Genomic DNA, 16,917 nt, shown 5'->3' with positions numbered 1-16,917 from the left:
CTTAAATATTTAAGAGTATAGCCACCTTTCTAATCCTCAATAACAGCTCTTGGAGCAGAAAAAAATCCTGAAAATTTGCCTACTCAGTCAATGTGCACAATGGATCTGGTGAAGCTCAGGTCAAGAGAAGTGCAGGAGTGGGGAGATTTGATGCAGCGAAGGTGTAAGGAGGCAAAAAACCCATTATAAGTGATTGCAGTTCTAGTTTCTCTTGTTTTTTTTTCTACATGTACAAAAATAGAAAAGATCCCTAAAATTTGCCAGTTTGTGCTAAAATTCTCAAAATAACACTAAATAACCAAACTTGCTTCTACTTTATAATGGATTTTTTTTTCATGCAGTTCTATTGAAGTATACATGTGGAAAACAACATTAAACATTAAGAGCACATATTTTCTACCATAGTGCCACCTACTTGTGTATGTGCCTGAATATTTATACTTAAGTAGTAGTGTTGGTATTGAAGCTGGATACCTAATAAACATTGTAATGAGTTACAGTTGGTAGACTGCAGTAGTAGTTTCAGAGGATAATAATAATAAAGACCAAAAGCAATAGGGTTTCCTGGTCTGTGCTTCTGTGGGCTCAGAACCCCATAAAATGGAAAAATGGAGTAAAAATAACAGGGTTCCCTTCTCCACTGGGAGCAGGTAAACAGCCACACCCTCAATTGGTCGCCCACTCGCTCACATACCCTAATAATACAAAATAAAGTCATAACAAAATCAAAGGCTTTTCCCTTTGTTTGATTGAAAGAGAAATGAATGGTTGTTTTGTTGTTTAGTATAACTTTCATTGTAAAAAAAAAAACAAGCTCAATACTTTTTTATCTATACAGTTTTCACATTTATTTATAAATTCTCAAATTTCTTTGGATAATTTCCAATGATCTTAGTAGTTACTGGGATAATTTATTCAAATAAATTATCCAAAGGCTGCGTGTTGCCTCACGCAGCCTTTGTTGCTGCGTGAGGCAACAAAGGCTTTTGTCACAATCTGTGTTTCTGTGCGTTTATTTTTGAGATTTCCTGTGTTCAGTCCTGCTTTTCCCGTGAGTCTCTGTCCTGTCCTCCCCGTTGATTGTTTCCCAGGTGTGTCTCATCCCCTTGATTACCCCGTGTGTATTTAAACCCACCTGTTGTCCTTTTCTCTCGTCGGATCCTTGTTGTTGGTTGTCGTATGTCGCCTGTTTCTTCGTGCTGTTCCCTGTTGCTCTGTTTACCTGGATTATCACCATTAAACTCTTCATCTTCACCTTCAACCTGGGTATACCTGCGTCCCTATCCTCACCACAACACACCACATCATGACAGCTTTGTGGGTGAACATTTCTAGATTAAAAAAAAAAAACTGTTGTTTTGCTCGTGACTGTAAGTTGATCTACTATGTGTTGGCTTGTTAAAATGTAGAAACCACTTTCCCTGTTTTGTTTTTTTATTTCACTCATCACTCCTTTCCTTCCCTATATCAGCATTGGTTGTTCCTGATGGGCCACCTGAAAAGGTCGGGCATGGAGACGAATTGGGCAGTGAGGAGGATTTCTTGTACGAAGAGTTTTGTTCTTCTGGACATCGATTTGGACACCCAGGAGGAGGTGGAGGAGAGCAGCTGGCCATTAATGAGGTACTTATTTGGAGATAATTCCCTAATTATGGGTTTTCACCAGTATCAGGATCAACCCTCTGCAACTCACAATAGCCATTTACATTTTATCTCCATAGTACAGAACAAGTTGCCAGGAAAATTCCTCCAGTTTCAAAATGATAAGTTCCACAAGGGTCTGTTCTTGGTCTTGGTCTGTTCTTGGGTGAAAATCTTGAGTAAGTTATTGGGTAACTATGTGCATATCCTGAGTTTTTGGTTTCAGAAAGTCAGATAGCCATTATGTTGAATTGAGTCCCTTCTGCAACTTACTCTGTGAAAAAAACCCTGAGTTTGTTCTATAATTTAGCTGAGACCTGGTAAAGGAAAGTGTCAGATATGGTGTGTCCTTTTCTGAGGGAGCCTGTAAATGCTGGAGAGTAAATACTCTGGAGAAATAGCCATCAGCAGACGGTGGTCAAACCGGGATTAGTTATCATTCCCAGATTAATATGTTTTTGAGCTTTACCGTTCTTCACCACAGTCAATTTATCTCAATGAAATTTCAGGCTGCACTAACTTATGTAATTGCATTCTTTGTTTTGCACTTTGTTTGAATGCCAACAGGATACTGTCAGAAATGTCACTGTAGCACCTAAACTGTTAATATATAGCAGAAGAAGATGCCTAATTTAATATCTATATGTGCGTCTCCTACTTAGAGTGTTGCTAGAGATTTATGCTAACCCTTACCCACAAATTTTATTTTGTAACAGAGCTTTTAGACAAGAGCTCTTCCACTATTGGACTGTAGATCATTGTGACTTGAACATTTGTAAGTGACTATCTGAAAATTGTGGGCAACCCTGCTGTACATTGTGTCTTTACGACTCTTTTCAGGAATCGAAAAAAGCCAAGCTTTTGGAGTTGAGCTTTTGTCTTGGTTCCCAAACGGCTCATAATTTTTTTTTATCTCCTCCACCCTAAAAACCCCAAACATTAACGTAACTTTTCAATTAGGAACGTTTTATATGATGCATCTTTTTGTTTTCAATGTCCCCTATATGAGAAGCCTTATACTTAATTTTTGTATTGTTCTGTTATGAAACCAGACATTCTTACTTTTGCATAATATTTTAATCAAACTTATTTTTTAACAAAAACAAATGGATAATTTATTTGGCATGATAATAGATAAACTGCATCTGCAAGCAAATCCAAACAAACTCATAATAGTAATAATAATATATTATAATATCTTTAATCTTCACCTAAATGCTGCTTTTCTTTTATTGGTGTTAGTTTATATTTATGGGTTTTGCACCACACTCTCCTCGTCATGAAGTTGAGGTGAGGTGGTGAGAGAGAACCCAGAAGGAGCTCAGGGTGTAGATGAATGATGATGAATATTTAATGATGAGAAGCTCACAACAGTCCAAGAACTGGCAGCACGGCAGAAATGGAGGCTAAGCTCATACTGGTAGCAACAGAGCAGCTGGAACTAGAGCTATTGACCCAGGCAAACAGTTCAACTGACAACGACTAATTGTACAGACTCTTAGGACTTAACAGTTCAACTGAGTAGACTGACTAGAGGTCAACAATGAACAAAATACGACAAGGATCTGACAAAAAACAGAGACAACAGGTGAGCTTAAATACACAGAGTAATTGGGGAGACTAGACACACCTGGGAACAATCAAGGACGGCACAGAGACTCGCAGGGGAAAATGGATCAAGACACAGAAAAACCTCAAAACTAAATACACAGATCCTTACAATCCTCTTCACCACTATCTGTTTACTGAGGAAATACACTCAACTAACCTGTGGGCGCGGTATAGGGGGTGAAAGTTATGACAATTCTAAGGGCCCTTGACAACAGGGGGCCCTCCACAAAAAAACCCCCCAGAAATTAAAAAAAAAATCAGAGCCCTGTCAATTACTGTTGTGTTTTTTTTTTAATTGTTTTTGGCAGTAAAAATTAAATGTTACCACTCCCAGACCAAAAAGCACACATCTATATTTGCACTCAACTTCCCCCTGGATCAGCATGAAATGGTTCGTTCTTGCTTGGCGCATTTGACGTGACGTTTTCAACAGCAGTCGGTAGAAGACAAGAACGACTGTGGCTGTTACTATGCTGCCTAGAAAAATAATGAAGTCAAGTTCTCAAAAAATAGAGATAACGGAGAGAAAAAGACAAGAGTGTGAATTTGTAACACAGTTTTTCTCCAAGAGAGGTGAGTAGACTGTGTGAGATTATCAACCATACCAGCATAGGCCCACTTCCTCCCCCTGTCCCAGTGTAAAAGGTGAGCAACGCTGTGTTCTATGACAACCTAGTTGGCATCATTCCAGGGAATCCAAAGGGATTTTTCTGTCTATGCTCTTTTTACAATTACACAACAAAACATTATATTTGTTGCTGACATAAATTCAAACAATCTTTATAAAATGATAATAAAAAACATCCTCCTGTCTGGACTCAAGCCAGTTCACACAGCTTTACCTTGGCTTACATTTAAATTACAGATATATGTTGCCATGTCCCTCCTTAGTGAGATTAAAGCTGCAGTATGTAACTTTTATAAAAATATATTTTTTAACATATTTGTTAAAACTGTCATTGTGTTGTGACGGTATGGCATGAGAGATAATTTGTGGAAAAAATAATTTCCTCTGCCTTCTCCCAGTAATCTCTAAAAACAACCAATCAGAGGCAGGAGGCGGGTTTTTGCTCTGTCAATCACAATCTCGTGGCTGCTCATCCTCCTTCCCCCTCGCTGAGTGCTATGCTGCAGCTAGCATAGCACAGAGCTGTGCAGATTCAAACTGTGAATGCCCAGTCTAGTTAGCATAGCTACCAATGACGGCAGATAAACAGTTTTCCTGTAATAATAAGTTGCTTCTCTGCCATTAGCACATTAAGCAGTGAGTGAATGAGGTTGATTAACAACACTAAGACGCTCTTGGTTCTGATTGGTTGTTTTTGGTCAGAACTTTAGCTAACAATAATAATTCAGGGAGGAGGTGAAGGAGATTTTTTATTTTTTCACAGATTATCTGTCTCATAGTAAACCGTTATAACATGGTGACAGCTTTAACAAATATGGAGATAGACTGAAGAAACTTTAACAGTAGTTGCGGAGGGGGGGCCCAATTAAATTTTTTGTCATGGGGCCCAAGATTCCTGGTGGTGCCCCTGCTTGTGTCTGTCTCCCTCTCTATTTTCACATAATAGTATGATCTCATATCCTCACATGTGATTGACTACAAGGCTGCCATGCAAATTAAAACAAAGTTCCGCCGTGAGCAGAGATGACTCCATTCAGCTGAACCACCGAAGGAAAGAATTAAGCAGAAAACGAGGAAAAAAGTGTGGAGACGTTGTTCTCCATCTTCCACAGTCTCTCTACAGACAGAGAGTGGTGTGGTTGCTGCACTTTTTTTCCTACGGAAATGTTTGATACTCAAACAGTTAATTACAGCACCAACTTTCAGAATAAAATAAAATAAAAAAAATCCCATTAAATTAGACTAAAAAAGAAAGATGGGATATTTAAAAAAGTTTGTGTGTTTAAAGTTGAGCAGGACCAGGGTGACTCCCTATGAAGCTGGGAGCTGTCCCTCTCTTCCAAACAGCGCTGGTGCTGAGAGGGAATCCCCGCTCTGATGCTCCTTATGGCGCCTTTGGTAATCCTTATAATAGGGACAATTGTTAGAGAAAAATGATCAAGAGATGAAATCACTGCTCTTTCACTTACACTTCTTTTGAGTGTGGAGAAGAGCGCATTAGTGCCCCTAGTGGACTCTTTTGGTTATGGCGCTAACTCACCCTTCTTCCAGACAAAGGATTTAATTAAATCTTTTGCACATTTTAAATCAAACTAAGTAATGCGGATAATGAAAATAACTGAATCTAATATTAATAAGGTCAAATTAATCAATATTATACCTTCCAACACCTGCCTCACCTGGAGAGCCAGGCCGCCGCTGCTGGGACTTCTGTCCTTCGTCCAAATGAGCGCAGAGGCAATGCTTCTTTGTGGCTGTGTCCTTGGCGCGCCACCTGCAGCTGATGTTATTGCCGCTGCCGTTCGGATCACAGCCAGGGATTGGTGGGGATCTGCACGCACTTCCTTGCCAGCAAGTTTCCAGAGGTTCCTGTGTGGTGTCTTTCATGGTGGCTAGGTTGAGTCACATCGCCGTGAAGTTCCTTGCCACCTCCTTTCATGGCTCACCCCATACAGCGCTGGCTGTGCATCGAGGACCTCCCTTGCTGGCAAGTATGGGACTTGAAAGGAGCTGACCTTTGCCCACAGGTCCACAGCAGCGCTGTACTCCCACAGCAGGTGCCTCTCTGACTCTGGCGTGCCACAATCGGGTCAGGGGCAGATGGAAAATGATAACATGATGTGGGACTCCATAACGGCTCTGACTTGGACGTTCCCATGAGGCACCATCCATGACAGGTCCTGGAATCTGTTTGGAAGGACGGGACGGCTCATATTTGCACCAAACTAGTGTTTCTCCATATGGGAGACTAAACAACTGAATCACTGGCTCCCGGCCCTGAACAACAGGAATAAAAAAGGGATAGTTAAATAAAAAAATTACATCTATCCAGACTACAACTAAAAATAAAACCATGTGTGGCATTTTTAAAAGTTTAAAAACAGCCAGTTCAGATGTTGTCTTGTGAACTGAGCTCTTCCTCAACCTCCCATCGTGGTGGAAGTTGGGACTGAGCTCTGTTCCCTCTTCGGGTTCTCGGATTCAGCCGTTTTTCTACAGCCAAATCCTTCATTGAGTCCTTTGAGGTTGAGTGCTGAGCTATATTCAAAAAAGGGACCGCATTGGGTGAACTGGAGGGGAAAATCCTGGATTCCTCCCCGGATGATCCATCTGAGATTTCCTCCAGTGTTCCCCTCTTCTCCATTATGATAGTTGAGTTGGAGGACAGCGCTGATGCCGGCCTCTTTGCCAGCTGAGCATCGAGGACGGGGGAATCATCACGACTCTCTGACCGCATTTCCTCATAATCCAAACTAGCTCTGCCATCAGTTTGTAGATCCCCTACCTCGCTAGATGTTTCGGTGTGGGGGACCGTTTCCTTCCACTCTTCTTTTTGCCTCTGCTCCTCCAATCAGAGGACTTGGCAGGAAGTTTGAGTTTTCTGGCCCAGCAGCAACAATTAGTTCATTTATCGGCTCACCTTGGCCTGCCTCCTTCTTTTGTTCCATTTCTTTTCTGTTCTTTAATTTGTTTCCAAATGATTTTGGGCAGTCTTTGAACAAATGGTCTTTGTTCCCACACAGATTACATTTATGACTATTTGTACACTGTTCAAAAGTGTGTCCTACTTCCCTACAATTCCCAAAAAAGATCTCATCACATGCTACAGCCAAATGACCATGATCCATGCATTTGCGGGACAATTTCCCATTGCTTAATGGGGACCCGCCAAGCGCAGTTCCAGATGCCATCCGCATCCCACACCTTCATAGCCTGGCCTTTCATAGTGCAGTATTTACCCAGGCCCCTTCCAATTTTTTTCAGCAAAACATTGTTGCAAAAAAGGATGTATTCTTTGGGGAAAGAGAAAATAAAGAGGAAGAAGAGAAAAAAAAAAGCTAAGATCAAGGTATTTTTGCAAGTTTTTTGGTACGGAACCCCCTAAGGGACATGGAGGATTTTTTTTCTCTTGCGTTGCGATCCCTCGCAATACTTTTGTGTTACTTCGCAATAGGTTTTGCATTCTCTCACAATAATGTATCAGTTCATACAGCATAACTGAATTCTGAAAGTCTTTCTTACGGTGGCCACCGTACCTTCTGGTACAATATAAGGTTTCTATAAAGATTTTCCATGTATGTTAATATTTTGTTTTATACCTGAGATGTCTAAAGTTTTATACCTTTTTCTTTTGGATAGAAATGCACCACACACATAAACAGAAACTTTCCATAGGAAGCAAAGAAAGAAAAAATACATCCAAACTATTTGGATTTCTGAATTATTTTCAAGGGGTAATAAAGTTATCTGACAGTTTTGATTGTATCTTTTTTGTGTTGGTAGTCTGAATGGTTAATATAGACCTGTTTTCATGTGTAGATCCATCTCTACCTTACACAAACAGACATAAACATTCAGTGAATTAAATGATTTTTAATCTATGTTTTTGCACCAAGGAGATAAGAATATATAAGCACATTTTCACTGAGGCTTTTTAAATGTGTATGTATTTGAAATTTTAAACTGACATTTGTGAGAAACTTATCGTGATGGCGTCCGTAAATGGTCCGGTTCAACAGCCACACATTTATGCTAGCATCTTTGTATTTGTGTGAAACTGAGTTTTAACTTTTAAACAAGTTGATTCTCATGGTTGATCTGAGATGGTAGTTGTTAAATAGACCATAGGAGAGAAGGCTGCTGGTTATGAAGTTTGTTATAAAGTAAGCAAATTTGTTGCTATTTTACTAAGTAAACCCTAATTAAATCTGACTGTTTAACCTCCATAGCAACTTGGCTGCAAACTGCATTGGAGATCAGAAAAGCTCAGAGGGGTTAACTTTACATACTTTTTTTGATGTTGATACCTCTGAGAGATCTAGAATTGTAAGGTTGTGAAATATCAAGGTGAAGAAAACTCGTTAGCTGCTGGTCGGCCCCTAGACATTCAGGGACCCCATAAATCAAGGGTCACCAACTCCAGTCCTCAAGGGCCACCATCCTGCAACTTTTAGATTCACCTCTGCTCCAAAATGTCTGAATTCCCTCACCGATATTCATTCCTCTCTGCAATAGGCTGGAAACGAGCAGTTTATTTGATCCAGGTATGTTTGAGCAGAGACGCATCTAAAAGTTACAGGATGGTGGCCCTGGAGGACTGGAGTTGGTGACCTCTGCCATAAATGATTTAATTGTAACACAGATCATAGATCTAAAACTTTAGCAGTCATTTATTGACAATGACAATGCTATTAAATTTGATTTAATGCATTCAGCAGAAATAAAATAAAAAACTTAATTGTACATTTAAGACTTAATTAGGAAGTTTACTTTGTAAAAGTGCAAAGAATCATCTTGGTAGTTTGATTGTTGACCGTGGCTACCATATGGTCAAGGTCTCCCCCAGAAAATTTGCTAAGCCTGGTGGTTGGGCGCAAGGGCCCAACCACCAGGCTTATTAACTCAAAAACTCATATTTTTGAGTTAAAAAAATGTTTAAAATTGACATGAAATTTGAAATATCACTTGATAATTGAGTTATTGAGCTACTGAAAGATTGGGAGATTAATACCTAAACACCAACTATAAAGCCTTAAAAAATGGAACAATTTTAAAGAGATTTAAAAAAGTAAAAAATTGCTTATAGCCCTGTTGTAGGCACAAATAAAGCTCGATGGCCCGCCATGCTTAAAATACATTGGGGGAAACCCTGATGGTGCTATTTGTAATCTCTGTGTTTGAACTCAGTTTGTTCACAGATACAGTAGAGTAAATAATAGCCAGTAATCAGTGACTGAGTTTAAGTTTGGCCAGTTAACCTCAGTCCCCTCTCACAGACTTCACTAAATCCATATTTAAACACTGATGTTCTTTGTAAAAGGGAGGGCTAAATCTAGATTCTGCCTAAAGCCACATGTCACCTTGGGCCAACACTGCATGAAGACCTAGCCGATGCGATACGATGCGCATCTCTGTGCTGGAATCTACCTGGAGTCCCCAAGTCAGGCATGTGCAGAGGAGGGTAGAATGTGTGGGTGGAGGGGGGTTGAACCCGTGCCCGTTTTATCTTTGATGCCCCTAGTGCCCTTTAAGGATTTTTTTTTCTTTCAATTTATTTATTTATTGACTTATTTATTTTAAGTCTGTAAGGAGGTCTGTTTGCTGCCCTGGCTCCAGACAAGTTTAACGGGGGAGGAGGGCATCGGCTTATTTTGGGGGGGGGGGGGCAAAATTAATTTATGTAGAAATGATATTACTGAAGTGAAAGAAAAACGTACAGTGCAGTAAAACTACTCGCACAAGTACGTTTTTTCCAAAAAAGTTACTCGTATGAATGTAATAAGTACTACCCACTTTTGAACATAGACAAAAAAACACCAGTAGCCTACAGGCTACTTGTTAACAAGCTTAAGATGCTGTATTGATATTAGCTAGTCATCTTTTAGCTAACATTGCCTGCATCCAACAGCTTTACTCAACTCAGTCGGTTAGTTTGGGGGAAGAAAACTGTGCAAAGTTTTTTTGCATTTGCTGGTTTGCTGCCATGATTCTAACAAACCTGAGTAGCTCTGCCCAGCAGCAGCAGGTCTCCTTCGCTGCCCCATAGGCATAAACCCAATGTGAGCGTCTTAACGCTCATGTTGCGTTGAAAGGCAGCTCAGAAAAACAGGTCATGACTTGTTAACAATGATTAAACAGTTGGAACGGCTGAAAAAAGGCACAGATATGGGAATTGCGGAAGCCCCTACTGCATCAAATCGATATAGGAATTATAGAGTTGGCCACTTTAAGGTAAAAACAAAAACGGCTTCCAGTCCTGGGGGGGCACATCTGACTCTGTGCCGCCGGGCCTGCCTGTTTGTGCCCCTCAACGACAGTACTTAGCCAAAAAAAAATGAAACAGTTTAGCAAAATAAATTAATCTGCCTTCCCTTGGTCTAATAATGCCTTTGAACAGATTCTCATGTATTGAGAATGATGGGGTGACATACTTGCACCATAAAATTAGCATATGATAAAAAAGAAAATTCCCAGGCAAGTTTTTTTCTTATCAATATTATGCTGAATGATATAATATAGCCCAGCTTTACACAGAACATGTCCCAAGGAATTACCTGTTAGTGACACCCATAACTGTAACAAATTTTACAGTACTGCTGAAGTTCATTTATTTTTGTCTCTGTGCACCACCCACGTTCGTTAACCCAGTTTCAGGACCCGACCAGACCCCCTCAGTGTAAATTAGCTTGAGAAATTATGAGATTTGGTTATATAAAAACAGGCTTAATGTCAATAAATGATCAAATGTTACAAGTCATACATGTCATAGAAATGGAACAGATGCAGTGTTGCATTCACCATCCAGTGCTGGACCACACTTAGCTCACCTTAGGGGTGACGCCAAGTGAGACAAGGACTGTAGCTCGAGCTTAGCTTTTTATTCTTCTCTGCAATCTGTACTCTCCAACGGCAGCCTAATCGGTTTCTGTCTGTTTACATATGACTGGCGGCAGTCACACATAAACATGGTTTTGTAAGCTGCAGCCTGTGCGTGTAAGCAGATAGAAGAGGGGAAAAGAGATAGAGGAAAACTCAAACTCCATAACAGCACATATCAAAATGTTTTTTGCAAAACAGAATAAAAGGCAAGTATTAAAGTTTAGCGTCACTCATGCCTCATCTTGTGGGCTTGGCTTTCAAGAAACGTTGTGAAACAACATGTTAAATTAGAAGAGGCCTAAGAGGATGATCAAAATTCTATGTTGCAAAGAACGTTCAGCCAAAAGTGAAGGAAATATAGAAAACATTAACATAATTGGTCAGATTTACGGACAACTTTCGATTACTGGTGAAATTTGCAAGTTTGTGCAAAATTTCCGTTAATAGCTGTGGTTGCAACATCACAACTCCCTGGAGGGACTGATTAATACCACTAACTGCTCACTCAAATCCATCTACACACACATCCACATGCAGGCACTCACACACATATTCTGAATTGTATAATGTCACTACCGTCACTTCACAGATGGTTAGATTCTTATTACAAAAAGAAGTCTATGTTTTTTCCTTGCACTTAGATTCACACGTCAAATGGGCAAGTCCATTTTAAAAATGTGGTTTAGACCTAAGGACTTGTGTGTTAACAGCTTAATATTTTCATTATGTTATACAGTAGATAATTACTAACACTGAGTATTATATTCCCAGCAACTATGCAGTTACAAAACAGCACACACTTTTGTTTTAGATCAGTTTTTTTTATCCTGGAAGGCCTCATCTACACCCTGTCAGCTCCTTACCCTACCCCCACTCTGCTTGAATCCCTCCCATGGGTTGTTATGCCCTTGTCTCAACCAGTCCGGTATCCAGGATGTGTTGACACACTGCACATTCTGATTGGCTGCCAGTGATGCAGGGGTGGGCACAGTTAAAAAGGAGGAAAAAAAGACTCCCGATTCTGGTTGTTAGATGGATGGTTGAGGTAGCACAGATTCACGCAGCATTGAGCTCCATTTTAGAGTGAGCTCATAACAGAGATAGAAGGTACCGAGATTGAGAGATGGGAAAAGGCTTCAGAGAGAAAAAATGTTCAGCCAGTCTAGAGCACTAGCAGGACAGAGTGAAAGAAGAATGTGCTAGAAAAGCGTCGGACTGACGCTAAGAAAAAGAAGAGAACAGAATCCAGGAGGCATGATCATGTATCGAGGAGAAGGAGTATCCCATCCCCCAGTTTTCATCCTCACATCCTGACCAAAGGGAGATTGAGACGAGGAGCTCAAAGGACAAGAAATCCTAAACTGGCTGCAGAGCGAAGAAAACAGAGGGGAGTTTCCTGAGCCCTAAAAGAAGAAAGAATCATTAAAGGAACGAATGGTGCTGAACACATATAAATAGCTTTGCAGATTCACACACAGATAAAGATAGGCACATAGCCTCCACTGGCAGGCCGGGGCAACGCTGAGCATCGGCAAAGTGGCAGGAGAAGCAGGGGAGGTGACTGTCGGAGCCGAGCGGAGGTGGCTATCTGTTTTAGAAGACGACAAAGGTAGTCAAGGAGTGGGACAAGCTGACGCGGTGTGGTGTGGAGGCTCAGTGCTCAGAGAAAGGCGACAAGGAACAGGCGGTGGTGCTGAGGAGGAGGAAGAGGAGGAAACCAGGGGACTGATGGCTCGTGGCAATGGCTCTGGGAGGTGGAACAGGCAGAAGATGGGATTCTTTAACACCCTTCTGCGCTGTAACCTACCCCCAGATACCCAAAAGGTGGTTGTGTTTGTCATCATGATGTTGCTTATTATCATTAATGTAGTGCTCATGTTCCTACTCGCCTTCCAGTAGACTGCACACACACCTATCCACTTTCTCTCTCTGAAACACATGCTCAGATAGAGACACATAGACTGTTGCACGTAGATGGGTGAGGAGGCGAGCAGATAAACTGAGACACAAGAAGAATCACCGTATTTTGAGAACACTGCTTGGATCGATGTGGGTGTCCTGTGGTGTCCATCATGCCAGCAAAACACAGGTACAACTGGAGGAATGGAAGATCATGTAGAGTAAGAATGCATGATGTTTCTTCATATGTATTATCCAAAATAACTGGATTCTGGCAACAACCTCAGCTTGTTGGTTGGCTGCTCTGAATTGCACTGTCTCAAATCCTCAGTTATGATGATGGTGATGACGATGCAGTGTGTTTTCATCTCAGCTGAACTGTTTTTTGTATTAGCTTATTGTATTTTTTATATTCTGTCTTACAGCTTCCTTGAAAACAGTACAAAACTTACACCTACATATGATGAGGCTGAGGTGCTGAACCAAGAATCTATAAAAACACATTTTGCATGTAGTTACGGTTCTGACAAAGTTTGGTTTAAATGCAGATATTCAGTTTATGAATGAAATTAAATTCTCAAGCAATAGTTACTATTAAGTAATTTTCTCTTGCTCTGAAGCAATGTTGCAAAGAAGATCAGCAGGATTTTTTTTTCCTTCTGGTTAAAAGCCCATTTCAGAAAATGGCTATTCAACAATATAGCTCCTCATTAAATGTTGTAAAAAGCATACACCTTTACTGCATACTTTTTACATCACATACACTTATGTGATCAGTGGATCCGCTGATCCACTGAGATCAATTGGTGTGCTTTCAGATCATGCAGCTTTGGTTGATGAACCAAAGGGGCCTGACTTGCAAACGGCAGCATTTATCTGAACTGTGAGCTCTGTCCTTATTGCTGTGCTTTAAATGTAAGCAAAGTTGTGCACTGTTGTCAACAGATGCTCAGACCTTAGTTGCTGAGCAACTGAAGGCACTTTTCCTCTAGACTGCCTCTAACTGATATAGTCCCAGTCCGCCCTGATCAGATTCATTTCCATTAGCAGATCCAGCGCAGCTCTGCTTGGCTTTTCTCAGATTTTTGCATCTACTTCAGAGGTAGTACTAGCAGAACCATGCCAAGTGCTGCACCGAGGCGATTTGATTGACAGCTGACGGCATTCGTGAATTGGCTCATGATTATCTCATGGCAAACTCTAAACAATATTATAGTTTAGCTGTGGAACGCAGACTGTCTGCTATCAGGGAGCTGCTCAGTACGGAGGAGTGTAATTAGGAGTATTATGAGCAGCGCCAGGAACACATGTTAAATTTTGCAGCAGAATGACCATGGTTTAGCAGCACAGCAAGCTGCTTGTTTCTCTGAAGAATGGGCAAAAATAAAAAAAAGAGAAATGATGCAGCTGTGGTCATTTTCTATCGGAGCTGCAGTTTTGCTCTGGCAGTGTGAAACACCGGAACTACATAATATTACCTTGAGATGTGAATTTTACTTTCCCTCTGGATTAAAAAATTAAATACATTTTATGTGTAGCTATTGGCTTACATCTTTTAACTTCACTACCCAAATCCAGAAGGTTGCACAAAAATAAAGTGCCAGAATATAATTGTAATTATATGCTTAGTGAAATAATCAGCTGATCTGAGTCTTCATCATTATGTTTGTGTCAACAATGAATTTCTAAAAGACAAAATTAAATCTGGGTTTATTTGAGTTCATCAGAACCACAGCCTCGAGATTCTCCATTGCTGAGTGTGTGTGCTAACATCAGCAGAGAGTTGAGCACAGCTGTTGCACGCTCATGGTTCGCCCACAATAGTGAGGAATAGACCTTATAATGGTTGTTGGGTCGAACCGAACCACACACTTACCGGTTAGTGTCAGACTACAAAATGTAGGACGTTGCTACACCTACATTTTCCAGACCAGATATGGTGAAGTGACTTCACACACTATTCAGTTAATAGTAGGGTGTAAACGTTCTGTGTGATCACAGAACAACAAAATAATCTGAAAGGACTTTGTGAAACAATCTGAACCTGTGCTAGTTTCACAATTTGAAAGGAAATAGAAATTTCTCCCTGTTTTCTTCCATTTTTGTATATTTTACATTCAAATGTGTTGAACCAAAGTGCTGTTCAATCATTTATTGCTGGTCATTGGTTCTTGGGTAACTATTGCATAATGAAAATAATATTGGCTTCTCACCTTTTAAAGAGTTATTTGGGGAAATAACTGCCTCTTATGATTGTGGGTTTTTTTTCCTGCTTCTCTCTCTGTCATGTCTCAATGTTTTGACATTTGATAGGAGATATTTTTTAAACTGGAGCTTGATTGAATAAAAATGGTATTGAAAAGTATTTTGGCAAAAATAGCTGAACCAAAGAGGGAATGATATTAACTTAATTTAAACTGCAATTGCTACTTAATTACTGCATGACTTTGTTCATGTTGGAAAAAATCACCATATAGTGGACACCCAGTACCTGACAGGGCTAGAGACCTCAGGTGCCTGTAAATAGCTGAGAGCTATGAATACTTGAGACCCCCTTTAGAACCGCCTATTTTAATTGTTGAAATTCTAAATATACCTTCATTTGTATTCAGCTGCACAGTGGAAGCTGTCATAGCACTATTGCAAAAGCTAACATTCACAGTCTTCCTTGCCTCTACTGTTGGGGGTATAGTCAATCAGTGCCGTGGAAAAGGAATGCTGTTCCTGGATTAACTGGTTTGCAAATGCCAGTCTTATAGCATGTCAAGTAGCTCTGCATCTAAGTATTTCACCTTTTCCAGCTAATAGTTTGTTTGTTTTTTAATCTGTGTATTTGCTGATTTTCCGTGAACAATCTGGAGTTTTGTTCCAGTGAAAAATCTGTGAACAGATGAGTCATCAAGTAAACGGATGTCCATGGAATTGGGTTTGCTGAAGTCATAGTCAAGCAAGGTTATTGTATCTAAATTTACAGTTGAGTTGAAAGGGCTAGTTATGGTAAGAAAACACAGTTCCTTTAATCAGCCTGAGCAGATCATTAATTTTGTTCTCATTGGACTTTGGAGATTTATAACAATACAGTTTATATTTTCCAGGCTGGTAAATAATTTAACCTATTTAGTGAAATGTTTTTCAAGCTCTTCTACCATTTTCTCACCACGACTTTCACCAAATAAAAGATGAATACATGTTGTTCAGAGATTTGATTTTATTTGCATTTCACTGGTGCCCAACTTCAAATGGCCTCACAAAGTGAATTCAGTCAACTCAGTTAAGGTGAGACCAACACAACACCTGATGAACTGATTTGATCCAACTAGTTTGTGTTAATTTAATGTGAATAGACTGAGAGAAAGCCATGAATTAATAAATTGACATGCAAGTACAGACTATTTTAAATGTATATTTATGAACTGTTTTTTCCTTTATATGACCTGGACGTTGCTCTGAGCAACTGTTGATAACGGTGCACAACTTTGCTTACATTTAAAGCACAAACAAATACATTTTGCAAAATGTGCATCAATATTGATTAATAAGACAAAATTACACCTTATGAAGATGTATCTTAAATGTACATAACATTAAATTATTCTTGTATGAGGTCTTGAACCCTCCCTGTCATGTCTCAATGTTTTGAGACATGACATGTTTTGAGTCATGTCTCAAAATGTGTTGTGTTCATTAACTGAGTTGCTTTTAAACAGAGCAGTTAAACGTTAACTGCTCTGTTTAAAAGAGCTGGTGTTTTTAGTGACGCATTTCCTAAACGAATTTTGTTCATCTGCTCCTTCATCCCTCCATGTTGTGTCCATGAAATGGCTGTCAACATGGAGTTGGAGTGTGAGACCCTGATCTTGTAAGTGCAAGTCAAGTAAATACTGAACAGCAGACTGTGCAAAATGGTATAAAGGATTTCAAATATTTATCTATGCCGAATATTCATCTATAATTGAATACAATAATTGTCTTATGAAAATAATACAGAATAAACCAAAGATGGATGTCTGAGCATCAGGCTGCAAAAATATACTGATTCTTGCTTTTTTTGTTTTTTAAATGAAATTAATATTTTATAATTATGCGTGCCACAAATGATGTGTGCTAAAAAAGACCCATTGCTGCTTCTGTTGGCTCCATATGTCAGATCATGGGGATAGGTGACTGGGTAGCAGTTGTATGTGTGTGTGTGTGTGTTTGGGTGTGTGTGTATTTTAATGCAATAAAGACTGACATAATGAGTTTTCTTTGCACAAGCT

At 39.9% G+C, this 16,917-nt stretch overlaps 1 protein-coding gene across 6 annotated transcripts in view; it reads left to right on the top strand.

Annotated features, from left to right (window-relative positions):
• Nucleotides 1–11,686: 11,686 nt before the first annotated feature.
• The window catches only part of arhgef4 (Rho guanine nucleotide exchange factor (GEF) 4), a 36,761-nt gene continuing 31,530 nt past the window's right edge, over nucleotides 11,687–16,917 (top strand). Inside the window, exon 1 of one of the 6 annotated variants that reach the window (XM_007542708.2) lies at nucleotides 11,687–12,583. In XM_007542708.2, the coding sequence (XP_007542770.1) occupies nucleotides 12,488–12,583 (96 nt within the window). In that variant the 5' untranslated portion in view covers nucleotides 11,687–12,487. Of the gene's footprint in view, nucleotides 12,880–16,917 lie in introns of all 6 variants that reach the window. The other 5 variants (XR_001660502.1, XM_007542704.2, XM_007542703.2 and 2 more) reach the window with 5 other exon arrangements.

Source organism: Poecilia formosa, unplaced genomic scaffold, assembly GCF_000485575.1.
Source record: "Poecilia formosa unplaced genomic scaffold, Poecilia_formosa-5.1.2 Scaffold721, whole genome shotgun sequence".
Taxonomy (NCBI): Eukaryota; Metazoa; Chordata; class Actinopteri; order Cyprinodontiformes; family Poeciliidae; genus Poecilia; species Poecilia formosa.
The sequence above is the reverse complement of the archived record's forward strand: the minus strand, read 5'-3'. Positions and strand labels throughout refer to the sequence as shown.